This window comes from Oryx dammah, unplaced genomic scaffold (assembly GCF_014754425.2).
Source record: "Oryx dammah isolate SB20612 unplaced genomic scaffold, SCBI_Odam_1.1 HiC_scaffold_18, whole genome shotgun sequence".
Taxonomy (NCBI): Eukaryota; Metazoa; Chordata; class Mammalia; order Artiodactyla; family Bovidae; genus Oryx; species Oryx dammah.
This window is the reverse complement of record NW_024070202.1, coordinates 37,047,919-37,067,547: the sequence shown is the minus strand read 5'-3', so window position 1 is coordinate 37,067,547 and position 19,629 is coordinate 37,047,919. Positions and strand designations below refer to the sequence as shown.

At 33.8% G+C, this 19,629-nt stretch overlaps 1 protein-coding gene across 1 annotated transcript in view; it reads right to left on the bottom strand.

The window, feature by feature from the left end:
• Window positions 1-19,629, bottom strand: part of SEMA3A (semaphorin 3A) — a 251,278-nt gene that overhangs the window by 37,149 nt on the left and 194,500 nt on the right. Inside the window, exons 8-13 of the mRNA XM_040260710.1 lie at window positions 18,486-18,600; window positions 18,317-18,386; window positions 16,878-17,022; window positions 13,563-13,782; window positions 9,306-9,397; window positions 201-242 (exon numbers count right to left, since the gene is read on the bottom strand). Coding sequence (XP_040116644.1) covers window positions 201-242; window positions 9,306-9,397; window positions 13,563-13,782; window positions 16,878-17,022; window positions 18,317-18,386; window positions 18,486-18,600 — 684 coding nt within the window. The remainder of the gene's footprint in view (window positions 1-200; window positions 243-9,305; window positions 9,398-13,562; window positions 13,783-16,877; window positions 17,023-18,316; window positions 18,387-18,485; window positions 18,601-19,629) is intronic.

The following is a 19,629-nucleotide window of genomic DNA, read 5'->3' as shown; positions in this document are numbered from 1 at the left end:
AGACTGGTCAAAAGCATGAGGGCAATGAAATTATCTTTAGTTTTCATTCTGCTATTTATAGTAAGAATTTTTTTTTTCCTCTTGCATTTTGAACAACTGTTAATAAACCTATAAAATTTGATGGATCATAAATATATTTATCTATCTGAAACAAAGTTAACAAAACATAGATTACCAGTGGTAATGTATAATGTTATTACCTGCTTAGTGGAAAGCTCCATTGCCGAAATAGTAGTTGGTTCCTAAAGAAGAAAAAAGAAAATGTGAAATGTTCAGTCAATTAGAAAAGTTACAGAATGCCAACATAAACTTTCAGAAAGATAACTTCAGTGCCTACAAGAAGCAATATAATTGGGAAAAAAAAATGTGAAAGAAATTGCATAGATAAGCGTGGAGCATTTGTATGTGTGGAGCAGACAATAAGTGCATCTTCCAATTAAAGACCATCAAGAACATACCTGTGGATCAAGTTGGGTGGACTGGTCACTCTGATAAAGGAGACTGTGGGGAGACTCAGTAAGAGAGAGATGGAAAGGACTTAATAACGTTTTGGACTTGTGTTTAGGTGATTTGAGGGAGTTCCAGGAAACAGGGTTTCACTTTATATTGGATGGTGTCACAAAGCAAAGGTAATTCTATGATTAGGTATCCTCATAAGTTTTATTTAGAAGGAGGAAAATACAGAGTGAAACTAGAGTAGTTATTGGGAAAGTAAGCAATCACTCACTAGGGCAGATAGGGAGACTGTTCATTTTTATGGTTTGGACAATGTTTATGTTCTTTTCTGTGTTCAGACATGATTACAGAATGGACTTGTTACTGTTTTGGTTTATCACGGTCTGAGAATAGCCCCATCTGATCTTGGGGCTCTGTGAAAATTGGTATGTTCAACTGGAGAACACTGTGGCTGAGGTGAGAATGTCAGACCAGTTCCTAATAGCACCAAGGATGAGCTGAGGGCATAGAGCTGGTGTCCAGCTGTCAAGAACTGTAAGAGCTTGGTTGAGATGATATTACTTCATAATTATTAAAATGACTATTTAAGGTGCAAAGGTCTACATTCAGGTCTCTGCTGAAGAACATAATCTCTTTAATTTCTATCAACAGACTAATGTAGAGAAGTCATGACTAGAGAAGAAATAATCACCAGCACACTTATTAAAGTATTCTGTTAAAGCCTATTATAAGCATATGTAGGCTGCATAAATAAACGCTGTTCTCTGATGAACTCAGACCACCAAAATACTATTTACCTAAACACATTTGAGTATGTTCTCTTAGATTCACTTTCACTGAAGTCCAATCCATCCTGTTACATCAGTGACAAACACAACACTAACAAGAGATAGCTTCGGGGGGGTGGGTATAGAAAGGTAATGAGAAGGAGGCTTAGACGGGATGAACAAAATCCTAAAAGTTCTCTCTCTGTTAAGTGCCTGAAGTCATGCCCTGAAGAAAGTGTAAAGAGTTGGACTCAGGGGTCAAACTGTATGAATTCAAATGGTAGTAACACAAATCTTGTCAGAAGGTTGATATTAGGTGTGGTATAGAAACTATTTCTAATTTAACTTTCTCACCTGAAAAATGAATACAACGGTATCTTCTGCATAGGATTGCTATAATGATCAAATTAATTAATAAATGTAAAATACTTTACAAACATGTTTGTCGCATAGTGTTTATTCAGATCTCTCCTATCTCTCACATGCACGTGAATATACTCAACACACACACATACACACTCCCATATCCTTCCTTCAGGTTTTCTATTCAGTGCTTATCACTATCTAGGAATAAATATATATGACATTTTTTGTATGTATATGATTTATAGGTGATATTCATCTTGTGTCTTAAGCGTTTCTTCCTATACCTCAAAGTTCTTGTCTGAAGGTAGAGAGGAGGACTGAGGAGGAGGAGGAAAAGTCAATAAAAAGGCAGGTCATGTAAGTTAACACTGAGAGAAAATCTGAGGATAGTAGACAATGACTCTCTCAAAGCTATCCACTGAGGTTATACCAAGAAAAGTTACTCACTGCATGCCCACAGAGCTGTTAAATCCCCCAGACCCCTAGCTGTGACTCTTGCTTGCCCTTTTGCCTGTCAGAGAAGTATGGAGGAAAAAAGTGAAAGACACACAGTAGGAATTAGAGGTTAGGCTGATAGGATGTGGGGACAACGGAAGAGGCATGTCATGTTTTCTTAACTGTCTATCTTCCTGCCCCAAGCCTTCCCCAATCACCTACCACCAAACGCTAATTTAGCACAGGGATTTTTGGCTGTTTAGTTCACTGCCATATACCTGGGATTGCTTATCCTACAGTTGTCCCTTGAACAAAAGGGGTTTGAACTTTGCGGGTCCACAAAGACATGGATTCTTTTCAATAGTTAACACTGCAGTATTACACCATCAACAGTTAGATGAATCCATGCATGCAAAACCAGAGATATGGAGGGCCAACTGCAAAATTAAACTCAGATATTCCCCTGCACCGGAGAAGGCAATGGCACCCCACACCAGTACTCTTGCCTGGAAAATCCCATGGACGATGGGGCCTGATGGACTGCAATCTATGAGGTCACTAGGAGCACACAACTGAGCGATTTCACTTTGACTTTTCACTTTCATACATTGGAGAAGGAAATGGCAACCCACTCCAGTGTTCTTGCCTGGAGAATCCCAGGGACGGGGAAGCCTGGTGGGCTGCCATCTATGGGGTTGCAAGGAGTCGGACACGACTGAAGTGACTTAGCAGCAGCAGCAGCATTCCCCTGCACAGAAGGTTGGAGCCTCTAACCCCCAAAGTTGTTCAGAGGTCAACTATATTTACAAGTTTTTGATAATTATTTATTAAAACTGGAATGAGCAAATGAATTCCCTACAAATTTCCCCCTTTCTCTCATATCTCTTTTACTCTCTCTATTATACTCTGTTCCTTCCACTGAATTTGTATGAGACACAGGGAGCCATCTTTTTAAAAAAGTTTTTCCTCAACCCTTCAAGCTTATCTATATTTTATTTGAAAATAATGTGATTATTCTATACTCTCCATCTTTACTTGTTCATGTCTCATTCAGTGCCATTCATCCCTCAGCCCACTGAGTCTAGGCCTTACTCTAGAGAGAAGGCCTACGATTTTCAGAAGGAGGAATCACTGATAACCTGTAGTGCTGAGTGGAAGCTTTCAGTCTATTATTACTGGACTTCCTGTATGATATAGCACTAGTGACCACTCAATTCTTGACTGCTTCCTCTATTTAGATTTCATTATGCCTTGGAACTCTTTATTAACTATTCTTAATTTTTTCAGAGTTTTTTCTATCTCTAGTCATTCTTCACGTTTGTCTTTCCTTACTGACTCCTATCCACTCCTCCTTGGATGCTACAGTCTTTTCCTGATGGGCTTATCCACACTTGCGGTTTTAATTACCTCCTATGAGTTACAGAATTGCAGATTTCCACTTCAAACCCTGATATCTAAGCTGAGCATAGAATTTTCTTAACAGATTTAAGACTACCTGCCTGAGACATAAATGAGACAAATGATTTAGGATGTAAATTAATTTGATAGGATAATTTAGAATTGCCCCACAGTTACCCATTTTCATAGCTTAATGACATTAAAGATAACAATTTTCTACAGGAACTATCAATCATAAAGACAACTATGATGAAAGGAATATCTATCAATTTTCTCTATATAGAAATTAGATTTTTGAAATTTATTCCATCAAGTCACAAAAATCAAGGGACCAAGTCATCATAGATTTTTAGTTTTAAAAGACAAAACTGATTGTTATATTTAGGTTTACATAATATTGGAATCAGTGAATCCAAACAAAGAATTTGAAGCAGAAAAATATTCCACAGCAGCTTCTTCCATTCCAACAGTTTCACAGGGAAAATGGTTATGTTGTTATGTATGTAAGCAGCTAACTTCATAGAGACTTTCGTGAAATAAATTTTATAGCCAAGGTGCAAGGAAAGTACTTCTTAGAGAATTAACAGGTAGTATAAAGAAAATGAAAGTTAGCTATGTCTAGGCTCTTTTCAAACAACTTCAGTGAAACTATAAGTGAAGCTGGTGAATTTTCACACATTTCACATCCATCGACAATACAAAATTAAAATGTCTGTAAGGTAGACTGAAATGATCACTTTATATATAAATTGTAAAACAAAACAAACCTCAATATACAAGAAACTCCACTGTGCCATATAATGACTTCAAAGTTCTTAAATTAAGATCCTAGAATCTCTTTATTAAAAGCAGCTTACTTATATTTTAGATCATGAAACAGTTTGGAATAGGATGCGCTATATGCTGCCTGTGGTTGAATTTTAACAGACAATATATTAAGATGACATCCATTTAAATAAGCTATGTTTTTTTCTGAGCCTAGTTAGTAGTGAATATGACTTCCATTTAAAACAGATGTAGCTTTATAAGCATTTTTTCATGAAACTTGTTTTAATTGCAAATTTAACTGGAGTTCGAGTAAAAGTGAAATTAAAAACTTAGCATCTTTTCAAGATTTTCTATGACTCTAATTTGCTATATATTTTTTTCAGATATTTTAAATCTAGTCCTTATTAAACTTTCACACTTGCAGAGCTCTTCAACCTGCTGATCCCAGGAGAATCAGACAGCACTCCCTGGATGCTAAGCATGCTGAAGCTCCTTTAGAATGAGTTAACCGACTAGGTTTTGGAAAGCATCAATTATGTTTTACATTTGAATGAAAATTAAACTCTTTCATTTGTTTGCTCAGCTGTTCATGGAATACTGCATAAATTGGGTTTAAAATGAATGCATTATCTATGTAAATGCCTTGCAATCCTTTGCAGTCAATAGCAGTATAAATAAAATCCACTGTACTAAATGCATTGCAACTTGATGTAACCAGCCACTGTATCAAAAGTAAAACCCTCCTTAGACTGGAAAAAAAAAAATCTCAAGTGCATAAACTAAAAATCAGCATACTTCTAGTTTTCATAGCTTTTGAATATTTTTAACAAGGTCTAGATTTAGAATTTTCAAGCAATTATTTTAAATGAGATTGTCATTTATTTAACTAGTTAATAACAGCTACAACTGACTAGTAACCTTAATTAGAAAAACAAAAAGCTGATGAAGTTGAGGCTCAACTGACTTTAACCAATTTGTTTGGAATATCACAGTAACTGAGATTCAAACACAAGTTTATGTTACAAGTAATATTTGAAATAGGTTTGTGTCTTAGTACTTTAATACCATTTTGAATATATGATAGCTATTTAAAGTAATTTCTAGAGTCCTGTGAAAATGAAAATGTTAACTGCTCAATTGTGTCTGACTCTGTCCATGAAATTCTCCAGGCAAGAATACTGAAGTGGGTAGCCACTCTCTTTTCCAGGGGATCTTCCCAACCCAGGGATCAAACCTGCAACTCTTGCGTTGCAGGCAGATTCCTTACTGTCTAAGCCGCCTGAGAAGCCAATTTATTTCATCTCTTATTTCCCAATAAAATTTTACTCTAAAATGGAAATTTTATCACTGAGGAATATTCTTCTTACTATACTCTGATTAGGATTTGATTTCACCCAGAATAGAAGTATCTTAATGTAACTAGAACCACTGGAATGTCCTGTGATTAGCCAGGGTGTTTTCCTAAAACCAACGTCAAAATGGCAATGGACACAGTACTGGCTTTAATTAGAATTTTATATGAGGTTGGTCATTCAGACTAGCAAAGAAACATAATGAATATGGTCTCCTGGAGATGATATTATGGTAAAATTAACTGTTTGGTTGACATTAATGTCTTTCTTTTTAAAATCCAAGAGTATCAGATACCACTGGGACCCTAAATCTGTTCCTTGTCTATTCACCTTGTCAAATCAACATAGTGCTTCAGTTAGCCCTTTTAAATTTTATGTTAAATGGAGTAACTTGCAAGGCTCAAATAAAAATAAGGAAACTATAACATTTCTCTGCTAGTATCAGTGTATATAGAAATTGCTTTAATGTGTTATGTTTTTTGCCCTCCTTCCGCAAAATTAAACAAAGTTTGACAGTGAAATATTCCAATTGCTCGACCACAATATATGTATGAACTTTGCCTGATAGAATAGAATGTTGAAAGTAAATATTTCTTTAAACTCTGCCCAAATACATTTTGTCTACTTGAGTGCCAAAGAAATAATAATGACAACAATGCATGGCAGAGAATATGGGAGAGAAATGGAATATTTATCTGAGGAAGATGCATCCCTATGTTGCAATCTTTTCATAAAATCATAAACTCATAAACAATCATTTCCATGAAAGCATATTATTACTTATTTATACCTAATTGTTAAAAATTGATAAAGAACCTCTCTCGTGACATCTTAAACCATGCAGAAATCATTCAGTAATTATTACAGATATAATTAAATTGTGTAATCCTTTGGAAATTGCAAAACACTAATAAAATCTACTAGCCATTAAATATTTGTGCTTGTAAGATTGTTGGCTTTCCATCTCTGAAGATTTTGCTGAAAGTCATTTAACAGCTTGAAGTAGCATTTTTAAACTAAAACTTGTTTTGATTTACTAAAACAAATCTAGATAAGATGTGAAATATAAACTTAAAATTCCAGAGATACAAGGAATGAAAATTAGCTAGAATATAGCATTACTACAAAATTATATATATTCTGATTAAATGATAGAAAAAAGAACCTTATTTAATGGCATGGCATAGCAATACAATTCTATAAGATAAAACTTCATTGTACTACTAATAAATCAAGTACTTGAAACTATGAGGGATAACATGTTAGAAAGAGTCTCTAAGCCAGGTAAGGTCAGAGACCGTGTTTATAGTGTTCATCCCTGATTCATTAGAACTTAGCACTGTGCCAGAACAATGGTGGACATGTTTGTTTAGAGTTGAATTAGTAAATGAAACTTGCTATAATAATATACAGTAACTGAAGGGATTATGCAGAGGAACCATGACAAATCCAAAAGTACAAGATTCTGGAAATAATTAAGAAATTCTAAAGTTAACATAATATTTTAGTATCTCCTATAACTTTATTTGCATGGTGGTGGCAATATAGATTTCCAAAAAAAAAAATTGGTAAAATTTTTTTCTACTAGAAAATAATACGGGATATAATCAAGCAGGATAACTTGTTGCTGTTCTTGGTTTATCTTCCTTATACTCTGGCACCTCACTTTAAGGAAGGTCGACCTAGAGAAGACTTTAAACTCCTTAATTTTTCATATTTCATTTTTTTGCATAAATACTTTATGCAAAATACTACATGATTTCTTTATTCATTTAAAAAATGCTGGTTGAAAACATATTTTAGGCTCTGGAGACCCAATAATGGATATAAGAAAATTTATATATCTGCCCCTTGCTGCTGCTGCTGCTGCTGCTGCTGCTGCTGCGTTGCTTCAGTCGTGTCCGACTCTGTGCGACCCCATAGACGGCAGCCCACCAGGCTCCCCTGTCCTGGGCTTCTCCAGGCAAGAACACTGGAGTGGGTTGCCGTTTCCTTCTCCAATGCATGAAAGTGAAAAGTGAAAGTAAAGTTGCTCAGTCGTGTCCGACTCTAAGTGTCTATAATTTGTTTGCTAAATCTAAATGGACTCTATATGACTGACACATTCCATTTGGATAACTGTATTTTTGAATTTGTAGGCTAAAGTATCAATATGTAAATTCTGAAATGGGAGGCAGTGAAAGATAGGAATTAGTCATCATTCTATAACAGACAAAATAAGGTCCAAGTACTTAATTTTTAAAAATCATAGTAGAATTATAATGATTGTGTGATTTTAAGACTTAAACCAAGGATTAGCAGAGAAAGCTACTGTAAATGCAGCTTATATTCACTGTAGACAAACTAAAACAAATAAAACTATATTGACAATAAGATTCTGAGCACAGTAACTAGCACTTCCTGGATATTCCACAGATAGTGTCTCTCATTCTTCTAGCTTCCTTGTAAGATAGGTATTATTTTCCCTGTCTATACTGATGGGAAAGTGCAGATGTACTGTTTGTGGTCCAAACAGAACTATTATGTAGGTATGATTCAGGAACCTAAGACCTTCCCAGTAGAACATTTCTTAGTTACTACTAGGTGTCTGTGTCATGATTTATCAGTAACATGTTTCAAAGCCAGTTACAATTTTACCTGAATCAATATCAATTAGGAACTTGCCATATTTTACTTTATTTTCTCTTCAAACAATTACTGAAATAGGGAGCAAAAGCCCTATTGAGTTAATAAGTACAGGGTTAAAAGAAGTCTTGGGAAGATTTTGCTTACAATCAAAATATTTAATCAAATGAAAATTTCAATACAGGCACTTCACTTTATAGATAAAGTGTCTGAGATTCCTGGCTACTAAATATGGTAATTTTAAGTTGTGAGACTAGATCTGACATTTCTCATTTTCTGTCCACTAAATAATTCAATTTATTTTTAGTTATAAACATCTGATTATTTTTACCTTCTTCTATCAAAAACTGAAATAACACCTTTGATAGGCATCATTTCTCTGTTATGTTTCATAAATAATTCATACCAAGGTGTGCTTCAATTCAAACTTCCTCCTAGCTGATTTTCTAAAAGGAAAAAAGGACTGTGGTATATGTTAAATTACTTTAGTTTTCTTCTCTCACTGCAACACATAAACTGCTGCCTCTATCCCCAGTCTTGTATAAACTTAGCTGAGCCATAGTGATTCACAACAAAAGGACAACTACCAGTACTTTTCTTACTTGTAAAGACTAGGAATTTGTAACAAATTTTCCACCAGTGATATAAAAACCGTGAGCATTTTCTTTTGCTAACAAATGATTTCTTTAGAAAAATATGATAAAACAACACACAAATAAGATTTTTAAAATTACTGAAATGTCTTCATTCCTTCATTCTGAATGTATTTCTTTAATACATTCATGGAAGTCATCTGTCACCCCAGTTATACCATAAAGTGTGAAAGAAGGGATTTGGGAGGTGGGAGGCACACAGAGTTTGTTCAGTGAGGTAACTTATATTAATAGTATAAAATGTAAATCATATAATTTATCACTGAGAAAACAAAATATGAGCCAAGGATATATTTCTTTACATTTTTAGATTTAACTAGCATTGAAAGTTTCAAGGTTTATTTTGACTAGTCTGGCTTTTTAATTGACAGGCTAATTAGAAGGGTATGCTAGACTACTTGTCCATACCAAGATCAGCGTGCAGCTGTCCTAGGGGAAGGACATACAAGCGAACTTGTTGACACTTGAAATTAAGCAGCACTCACCCGAAAAACTGTCATTTCTTCAAGCAGAACTTCTTCTAAATCATGCCAGGTCTCCTTAGGAATTGAAACTACTTTAAGAACAGTTCCAACATCTTTGAAAGAAAGTACAGAACACCACAATTTAAACAGATCTAAAGAGAGTTTAGTGTTAATAAATTATATCAGTAATTGAATAGAAAGAATGGCATTTTGATGTCAGCATTTTAAAATTTATTTTATTGGTATAGAATTAGTAATATATATTCAAACGATTTCATGAAACTAGATAAAATATAAATGTAGCTATGGAATAAAAACAATTGAATTTTTTAGAAATATATGAAGCTTTGAAGGTGGTTTTATTCTAAACCTGTGTTATTAAAAAAATATATATAATCATTAGGTTGGATTATTTTTATTTTTAATCTCAATTATCAGGTATCTCAAAAAAAACTAAATTAAAAATAGTATCAATTTGACAGTATAGGGGCTTGTCAAAAAACTAAAATCAGAACAACCATACTGCTGGGTTCATATCAGAAAAGAACCAAGAACACTAGCTTAAAAAGATACACGCACTCCCATATTCACAGCAGTATTATTTACAGCTACCAAGGTATGCACATAACCTAGGTGTCTGTCAACAGATGAATGGAGAAAGATGTGGCATGTGGATACTGCTAAGTCACTTCAGTCGTGTTCGACTCTGTGCAGTCCCATAGACAGCAGCCCACCAGGCTCTGTGGTCCCTGGGATTCTCCAGGCCAGAATACTGGAGTAGGTTGCCATTTCCTTCTCCAATGCATGAAAGTGAAAAGAGAAAGTGAAGTCTCTTAGTCACATCCGACTCTTCGTGACCCCATGGACTGCAGCCTCCCAGGCTCCTCCATCCATGAGATTTTTGTACATATAATGGAATACTACTCAGCCATAAAAAGAAAGAAATTTTGCATTTATAGCAATATTGATGGAGGGCATTACGCTAAGTAAAATGAGTCAGACAAACACTATCTATCTTATATGTGGAATCTAAAAAATACAACAAACTAGAATATGACAAAAGAATAAGCAGACTCACAGATACAGAGAACAAAATGAGTGGTTAACAGTGGGAAGAGAGAATGGGGGAGGGATAGTATAGGGGTAGGAGCAAAAAAGAATTATTATGGGGTTATATGGAACCATCTGTGTGAAACTTTTGAAAATTTAAAGCACTATAGAAACTGAAGAATCTTTCATCCAATAAGAAATAAAAAAGAAGAATTACACTTTGACATGACAAGTTTTTCTCATTCTTGTCATGAAATCAGGAACTACTATCAATATTTAATATTCAAGCAAAATGGAAGCAATGTTGCCAAGCAACAAAAGTAGTTGAGCTTCAGAGCCCAACTGCTCACCATCTTCCCATGAAGAAGGCTTTAGAACTTAGAGGTCCCTAAAAAGACAGCTCAATGACCATTTAGTGCTAATCTGACTTCTCATAATAAATACTAGATTACTTATTAGAGTGTTTTTTCAATATTTGGCCTAATCAATTTTGGCTTTGGTTTAATTAACATATTAACATGTTAGAGTGCTTAAAAAATTTAAATTCATCATTATAAATAATAAAATAACTGTTAAAGTGAATCCATTTTAATAGAGATTTCAAGTATTGTTTATTCATTGCTAAAAGATACAAAGTGTTTTAACGATAAGAGTTGCCATTTTTACTCTAAGTTGGGTTAAGAAGCTACTTGTGTACATGCTCAGTTGTGTCTGACTTTTGCAACTCCCACCAGCATTTCTGTCCATGGAAGTTTCCAGGCACAAATAGTGGAGTGGGTTAACATTTCCGACTCCAGGGTCTCTTCCCAACCCAGGGATCTAACCCACATCTCTTGGATCTCCTGCATTGGCATGCATATTCTTTACCAACCTTAGCAACTACAACACCTGGGAAGCCTACTAACTTTCCAGTATTTAGCGATGCATTCCTATTCTTGATAGAAGAAAGAACAGGGATTTATGAAATTCAAAAATTTGACTCTTTGACATTCCTTTTCATCAGTTATAAAATGGAATTATTTTTAGCTATGGATGGCTCATTTTAATCAAATTTAACAGACAAATTATTTGAGAAGAAAAATCTTGTCTGTAAAAAATGTTACACCATAAAAATAATTCAAAGTATTCATACCACAGATAACCATTTTCAGGGGATCAATATGATGTGGTATGTGAGCTCAAGAAAGGCAGCTAGTGTATCCCTTGTAAAGTTTTTTTTTAAGCCGTCTTTTAAGAGGGTCTTTCTATGTTTACAGGACCTTAGACTATTCATAACACCAAAGATTAAAGGTAAATTAGGTTAATCTACTCTGTGCCTCTGATCGGTCTCCAGTATCCAAACATAACCTTATCTGTGTTCCAGATCAAGTTTTACTGAGTAGTATTTCAAACAATTTCACACAAATTGAATCAGATTACTCAACCAGGATCAATGTGCAACTTAGTTAAAAGGTAAAATTACTGTAATCAATTTACTTTGCTGACAGATGACCCTGTTCTGTGCTGACCAATAGCCATCCACAACATCAGATGTTCAACATGCTCATAAAATTGGTTCCTTTAAAGACAGCTCGCGTCCCAAGAAGAATTGAAAACTCAAGCTTGGATTCCTTTGGTCAAACTGCCAGAAGCAAGCTTTTGTTGCAGTGACAATGAGTGGGGGACTTTTCAACATTAAAGGCCAGAGGTGAAGAAAAAGGCAAGTGCGACTTTATCGAACAAGCTTAACTACTCTGTAGAGAGATCTAATTATAATTTGACATTAAATGACAAACTAATATTTATTGAAGAGAAATCCTATCATCTTATAATTTCTCAAGATATTTATAACCAGAAGTTGATACTTGCAATTCATTGACTTTTACTGAACTCCAAGTCTCACTGGGATTCTTTAATTTGATAGAGAAACTTTCTCCTTCATAAAAGGAAACTATAATGTATTGCTCAGGACCTGGCACTGTTACACCTGATAACATTAAGTATTTCACAATTTTGTTATGAAACTTTAAGTCTTCAAAGCACTTACTGCACAGGTGCTGTTTCCCTATAGTTAATGCAATTTTTTTCTCTGTTTCTCACCAAGGGAAAATAAATGTTATTACACAAGGTTTCAGTGGAGCACTCACTCTGTTTGCCACTGATTTATGTCAGTTAACGTTAATGGAGACCAGGAATTTATTACCTTGGAATCTGACCCTAAGTAGCAAGCTTCAGATTTGTAACTGGTGCTTTCAAAATAGTATTATTAAAGAGAGTAAGGGGGAAATAGAGTAATATGTTATAGTAGTAATGGAATTCATTCTAAAAATATACCTACCTACAAAATATTTGTTTCTAGTCACATAATTGGTAAGATATACTCTTAAATTTATGCAGCAATGAATCTAAAATGTATATGCTGATTCCTTATGTCGACTTTGTTGTTTTTCTGATGAAGTTTGGTTTGCTTTGTTTTGTTTCTCATTGTATGGTAAACACACTAAACAAATTGTGTTGCCAAAATTTATTTTCTGGAAGTTTTTTGCACTCTATGATAATTTTACAGTTCAGATAGTTTTGCATCAATATATTACAGAACATTTATTGACTGTCTTGGGAATTTTATGCATGGTTTGAGCAATATCTTTGTCCTGAAAAACCACTGGTCAAAAAAGAGTTATGACTCAATTATAGACACTGATTGTTCACCTAATCATTATCTTTACCTGATTAAATTTATCAACTTTTGATTGAAAAGGAGATTTAAGTTAATAATGTCAACTTGTCTAAAAACATGACACATTAGAATGGGACAATGTTCAGGGTTTTTTAGTCATTTATCAGAGGTTAACTATACCTTGAGCCCCAGTTCGATTCCTGGGTTGGGAAGATCCCCTGGTGAAAGGATAGTCTACCCACTCCAGTATTCTGGGCTTCCCTGGTGGCTCAGATGGTAAAGAATCGGCCTGCAATGTGTGAGACCTGGGTTGGATCCCTGTTTGGCTAGATCCCATGGAAGAGGGCATAACAACCCACTCCAGTATTCTTGCTGAGAGAATCCCCATGGACAGAGGAGCTTGACAGGCTACTGTCCATGAGGTTGCAAAGAGTCAGACATGAGTGAATGACTAAGCACAGCAGAGCATACCTTGACAGTGACTATAAAACATTCCCTCAGTTTTTAGTATACTTAATTAGTTAAATGCAATGTTCTGGAAGAACATTTAGAGCTGAAGTTAAAACATTTACCTGTTCCAATAAACATGACATCATACTGGCCATCTTCTGCATCCACTCGATCTACCACAATTTGTGTAAACTGATAATTTACATCTGTTTTGATCATTATCGGCCGGTTATTGATAGGAAATACTGGATTGTACATGGCTGGATGACTTCTTGCAAATGTTATAACGTCATCAGGAAGGTCTTTTGTAGAGTCAAATCCACCAAATGTTTTACTGGGACACTATTAAAGAGAATAATATCTTTTGATTATAATATAATGAATAGGATTATAATTTATATATTATATGGCCTCAATTGTCTAGAATTTAAATCTGCAACTTTTTTTAATTTAAGTAACTGTTAAACTCAAAAATAAAATAATGTTACTTAAATTAGTAGATATAATATGTAGTATATATTTTCTAAACATATCCTAAGTCTCAATGGGAAGTCATCATTTCTTACCAAGAACTATAAATGTATCTAATGAACTCAGGGTACAGAAGTCTGATGCCTTTTATTAGTGACAATACCATCTACATTACATTATCAATGAAGAATTTGAAATAGCGAATGAAATATGTTATCACTGAATGTAATTAATCATTAGTTTAGAAAAAGTCAATAATTTTCTTGGATGCATTCATATTTTTCTATGATATCATGCTAAACATAAATATGTTCCTTTCAAATTAAGAAAATATAAACTGTTCTTTATTGCTTTATTTTAATATAACCCTGAAAAAATACTACAAAAGTACCAAAAATATTATTTCATTAATAATTACAGTAACTCTAGGGAAAAGATGTGTTACTCAAAGTGTTACCAATTTGTATGGCACAGAAACTGACCAAACACACTGGAACAAGCAGAAAAGATGATAGCCATAGAAAGCCAGACAGAATGCAGTGTTGTATACTGCCATGACATCACCTCTGACTTAAATGCTCCATTTAGGGCAATAAAACAAAAACAAGAAAATTCCGATTTTAGTCTGTCTCTTTTTCATTGCATTTAGTTATATGGTAAAAGCTTTTAGAGTACAATATCACCGTTTCTTGCTTTTTTGCCTTATACTTAGGTAATTTCTGCCATTTAGTTTAAGAGTTTGAAAGCTGAAATGTAATTAAGTGGTTCCTGATCTTGCAAGAGGTTAGAAGGAGAAATCAATTGTCTTTGTCATTACTTTGATACAGATCATTAATAATTCATGAGAAATGAAATAAATAAAACTTGTTTTGAAATGGGAAGAGTGTCTATCTATCTATGAATATATATGTATATAGTAACCAGATATACACACAATAACACATTAATATATCAGTTAAGGGATTTAGGGAATTATTTCTATTTTGGTAAATTAAAAAAAATATTTATTTAATGAAATATCAAGTAGCTGTATAGCTGTATAAACTCCTAAAAGAAACAATAAAACATATTTTATGACATTAATTTTTTTTTGCTTTTCTACCACCATTTAGAAATAACCTGCAAAAATTTAGAAATGTAAGACTGCATATTAAGAGATTTATTTATTTTAGATTTTTATCTTATAATTTGTCTCATTCTCTTGCCTAGCTTTTATCATTGTATTTAGTACTACTTAAGCTGTAGGTTTTTGTTTAAAATAAAGAAAATGCCATTCTATTGACACACTGTTTGAAGGCCACTTACTGTGTTTTTCTCCAGTAGTGTTGATGGAATGGCATACTCTCAGAAGCCCACTTTTGAAATTAATGGATTCATCTAAGTGAATTTTATTCACAGGGCAAGGTGCTATCTCCTCTTGGAAGCCCTTCTCTAACTCCTGGCTTAAAGAAGGAATTAAGGCCTTCTCCCTCTGCCTCCAGCACTTGGTACAAATGGCTGCCATGATTTTCCACGTTATAACAACTATCTGTGAATATGGGTGAGAATTCACGCTCTAGAACCAAACTGCCTGAATTAGTCCTGGCTCCTTTCTTTGCCTCAGAGTCTTGATCTGTAAGATGGGGACAATAATTGGGCAACTGAATATAATATACATATAAAAAGGCCTGACACAAAATAAAATTTTAATTACTATTAATTCTAAATACACTGTAGACATCTTCAGATCAAATACTCTGTAGCTCCAAATAACAGCACAGTATCTAATGAAAGACTTTCACCAAGTTCGTTGAAGTAAGCCCAGAGCAAGTTTATAATTAGAATACACGGACATTAATTAGTCATAGAAATTAAAAACAGCCATAAGTTATAAAACTGTCCATCAACAAAGTAAAACAGTTGATCATTAAGAAATGGCGTAAATATCATATGCATTTTTATAAAACCATTTGGCTTCTTATAATCAATGGATATTCTATCTTATTCATTTATTCTTCTGAAAGTCTATTTAATTTTTTATTTACAAAATCCATCAACTAGAAGTAACCTTTATGAAATGCTAATAAGTAAGTTTAGTAATACAGGAAACAAATAAGATTAAAAGCATTCTATGTCCAATAAAATCATATAAAAACAGCATTTACTTGAATGAAACAATAAAACTCATGTGAAATTAAACAGACAAATTTAAAGAACAAGTTTTTTCATCATATGAAATTATTTCCTTGAAGATTTTTAGGGTTAGAAAATGTTGTACTGGATGAATCCATCCACATATTTTAGAACTTCTGACATCATATTGATGACTTTGCTTACTTTGACTATATTGATTTTTTTCTTTTTTTTCTCCCTACTTTAAACTGTAGGCTTAAATCTGGTTTTATTATGAGCTCTGTCCAATTTTTTTGAGCTGGAGTGTGCCTAGGATTGCTGGAGGAGAGGGGCCAGCAAGAGTAGACAGCATCTGTTAAAATATGGGGGCCCTGTTCCATGAGGTATTTTTATTTCTTGCATATCTTCTTTACCTATTTGAGGGATTTTCACAGGAAGAAAATACTGGTTAAAAACGTTTTCCTCCTATTTAATGGCAATTCTTGAGCTTTCACCACGATCAAAGAGAACAAGTCCAGGTGTATCTTAACTGTCTCAGCTCTCCATGAAAGCCATTTTTACTATATCCCTTTCAGAAAAGAAAATAAATAAAGCTATCTGTTCAGTTTCTATTTTTCAGAAATAATGCGTAATAACTACTGGTAGGCACTGAACTTAAACACTGATGCCGCTGAAGAACATGTCGTTAAATGTGGAATTTCAAGGTATCAGACAAAATCCTCATCTTGCTTTCATTTATAGTCTTGGAATCATTCTTTTATATAATCTGTATTAAATATGTGCATAGCTGCTTTTTTGTTAAGTCTTCAGCATAAATGTACGCATTTCCTGTCTTGAACACCTAGGTCACTTACAGTTCCTGGTCGTGGGTAGGGGACTCTTCCTTGATAAGGCACCCACTGGTAGTTGGGACCATCCCTGTGAGCATATGGTCCAAGGAACACCCTTCTCACATCACTCATGCTATACATGCACACGGCTGACCCCTTGAAGATGTTACTAAAAAAGAGAGAACAAATACAGAATTTCATTTTTATACAGTGGCAGAGCTATTTACGCTGATGTCTTAAATTTCAGAAAGCAATTATCAATACCTGAACATAAATTCTCAAATAGTGTTTAGTATTTTTAAAGCTGCATGTATATATATTTTAATAAGATGTAAGAGAACAAATTATCATTGCTCAAAATTAGAAGGCATGGATAAAACCATCTTTAGTACTAATGTGTGCATGCTAAGTTGCTTCAGTCATGTCTGAGTCATGTCTGACTCTGTGTGACACTATGGACTGTAGTCTTCCAGGCTCCTCTGTCCATGGGATTCTCCAGGCCAGAATCCTGGAGTGGGTTGCCATGTCTTCCTCCAGGGGAACTTCCCGACACAGGGATACGACTTGCATCTCTTACATCTCCTGCACTGGCAGGCAGCTTCTTTACCACCAGCGCCACCTGGGAAGCCCCTAAGTACTCACAGAATATATGTATTCATGTCATAAACAGACAATATATGATACAAATATGTACATTCATATCATGTTACTTTAAAAAATTAAGTGAATATGTCTAATCAAATTTTAATGGTTTTAATACTTACAGAATAAATCAGTGTAGTTTAATCTTTCTTTATGCTATCATAGTCCTTTGCAGCACTTTTTCTGACTTTTGATTTTAAATTATTTCCCTTTTAAACATTTATACATATCCAAACACATAACACTATTTATATATTAAATATATATTTAATTCAGCAACTCCAGGTAATATAAACTTTATGCTGAATAGAACAGTCAGAAAATAAGCTGTTTGATTGACAGCAAGAGCTTTGAGGGAGATGAAAATGAGGAAGGAGGAGGGGAAGAGAGAGGGAGGTGGAGAAGGAGAGAGATGGAGGAGGTGAGGGAGAAGGAGGGTAAGGACAAGAGAGAAGAGAAAGGAGAGAAGAGGAAAAAAAGATTTTTCACCCTTAGTTTATATTACTATAAACTGTTAACAAAACATAGATTTCTATGTTTATAATATTTTATATTTCACTCAAAATTTTCAAGTCAAAGCTATACATAGGGCATGGCATGCATTTCATTGTTAAATTTATAGTAATGAACTTCTTTACTAAAATTTATGTATAAAATGATTTACGTCATGACTTATTTCAAGCACCCAAGAATGCACAAGAGCTCAAAGGTTAAGCCAACATTGTTCTTTCAAAAACATATTTTCACAAATATGGACACTTAAAACAGTGTCCAAAGGACATGGATTTTCTATGATAATAAGAGAATAAAATGCTCTTTACCTGGAAGTTGTAAACACTCCATATACAACTGGATTTTTAGGATCTTTAGAATTCATCAGGAATACATCCTCTGTTTAAAAATAAAATTAAGGAAATTTGCATTTCTGAAGGTTATGGCAAATCCTGAACAAGTATACTCTGCGCAACATCAACATCATTAGCTACTTACGCAATTCATCAAAATGAGTGTCGATGCCATTTGGGCCTGGCACTGAGCAAATGAGACGAGCTTTGAGGAATGTTGTCCATTTATTCACCAGACTTCTGTGGCCCCCAAAGTCATTCTGAATGGAGGGAATAATGGTTTTAAAAACTGTGCGTGCAAATGATAATTTAAAATATTAGTTTAATTGTCTCATATCTTTTGTATATGAAACATACACAAAATGCAATTCCTCATTTTTCAAATTGATAAATGAATTTTAAATGACTAGATATAAGTAACTGCATTCTCATCCTACTGTTGGTGCAATCTATTCATTCAAACCTGATTCAAGGAGTGACTTATAATAAATATCCCTTAGGATTAAGCAGTCACTGTACTTTTTCCATTCTGTTACCACTTTGCAATGGACAATATTACTCTTGTGTCTGTTTTGCCTGCTTTAAGTCTCTCTCTCTTATGTAGCAAGATTTTATCCATCTAAGCAAGCTGGTTCATGGAAATAAGCATATTTGCACATAGTAGCACTTAATGAGTATTTATTGAATGAAAGAATAACTGCATGTCTCATAACCCATACTCAAAATACAACAGAAAAGCATGCTAAGCATTAAATATTTTTATAAGTTCAAACAGTTGAAACAATTCTGACTTTACAAATAGCATGTTGAAAAAAATATCAGAAAAATTTTAGTAAAGAAGTCATTCCAGAGTAACATATTGAAAAAGTAACTGCTCACTGAAAATGAAAATTAACTGTAACCCAATGTAGCAATAAATTCTAGTATGATGATATGCTTTTACTGGTAACTTCTAGACTTTTAAAATAGTATTTATGTGCATATTTTTGAAGAAATACCTTTTCCTCAAAATTATAACCTTGACTTATATTTTGTTTATATGATTTTATTTAGTATAAAGATTTTTTTAACCCTTGTAAGTAGTGCTTTTTAATGATGCTCTATATTTTGTTGAGAAAAGATTCTCATATATTCATATATCATTTGTATGTTTCCAGATCATTAAAACTTATAATTTTCCCGTAATTTAACATACTAGATAAATAATTAAATCATGATTGTGGAACAAAAGAGGTTATGCCCCTCTTCTAAGATAGGGATTTGTAAAATTTCATTATTTTTTTAAAAAT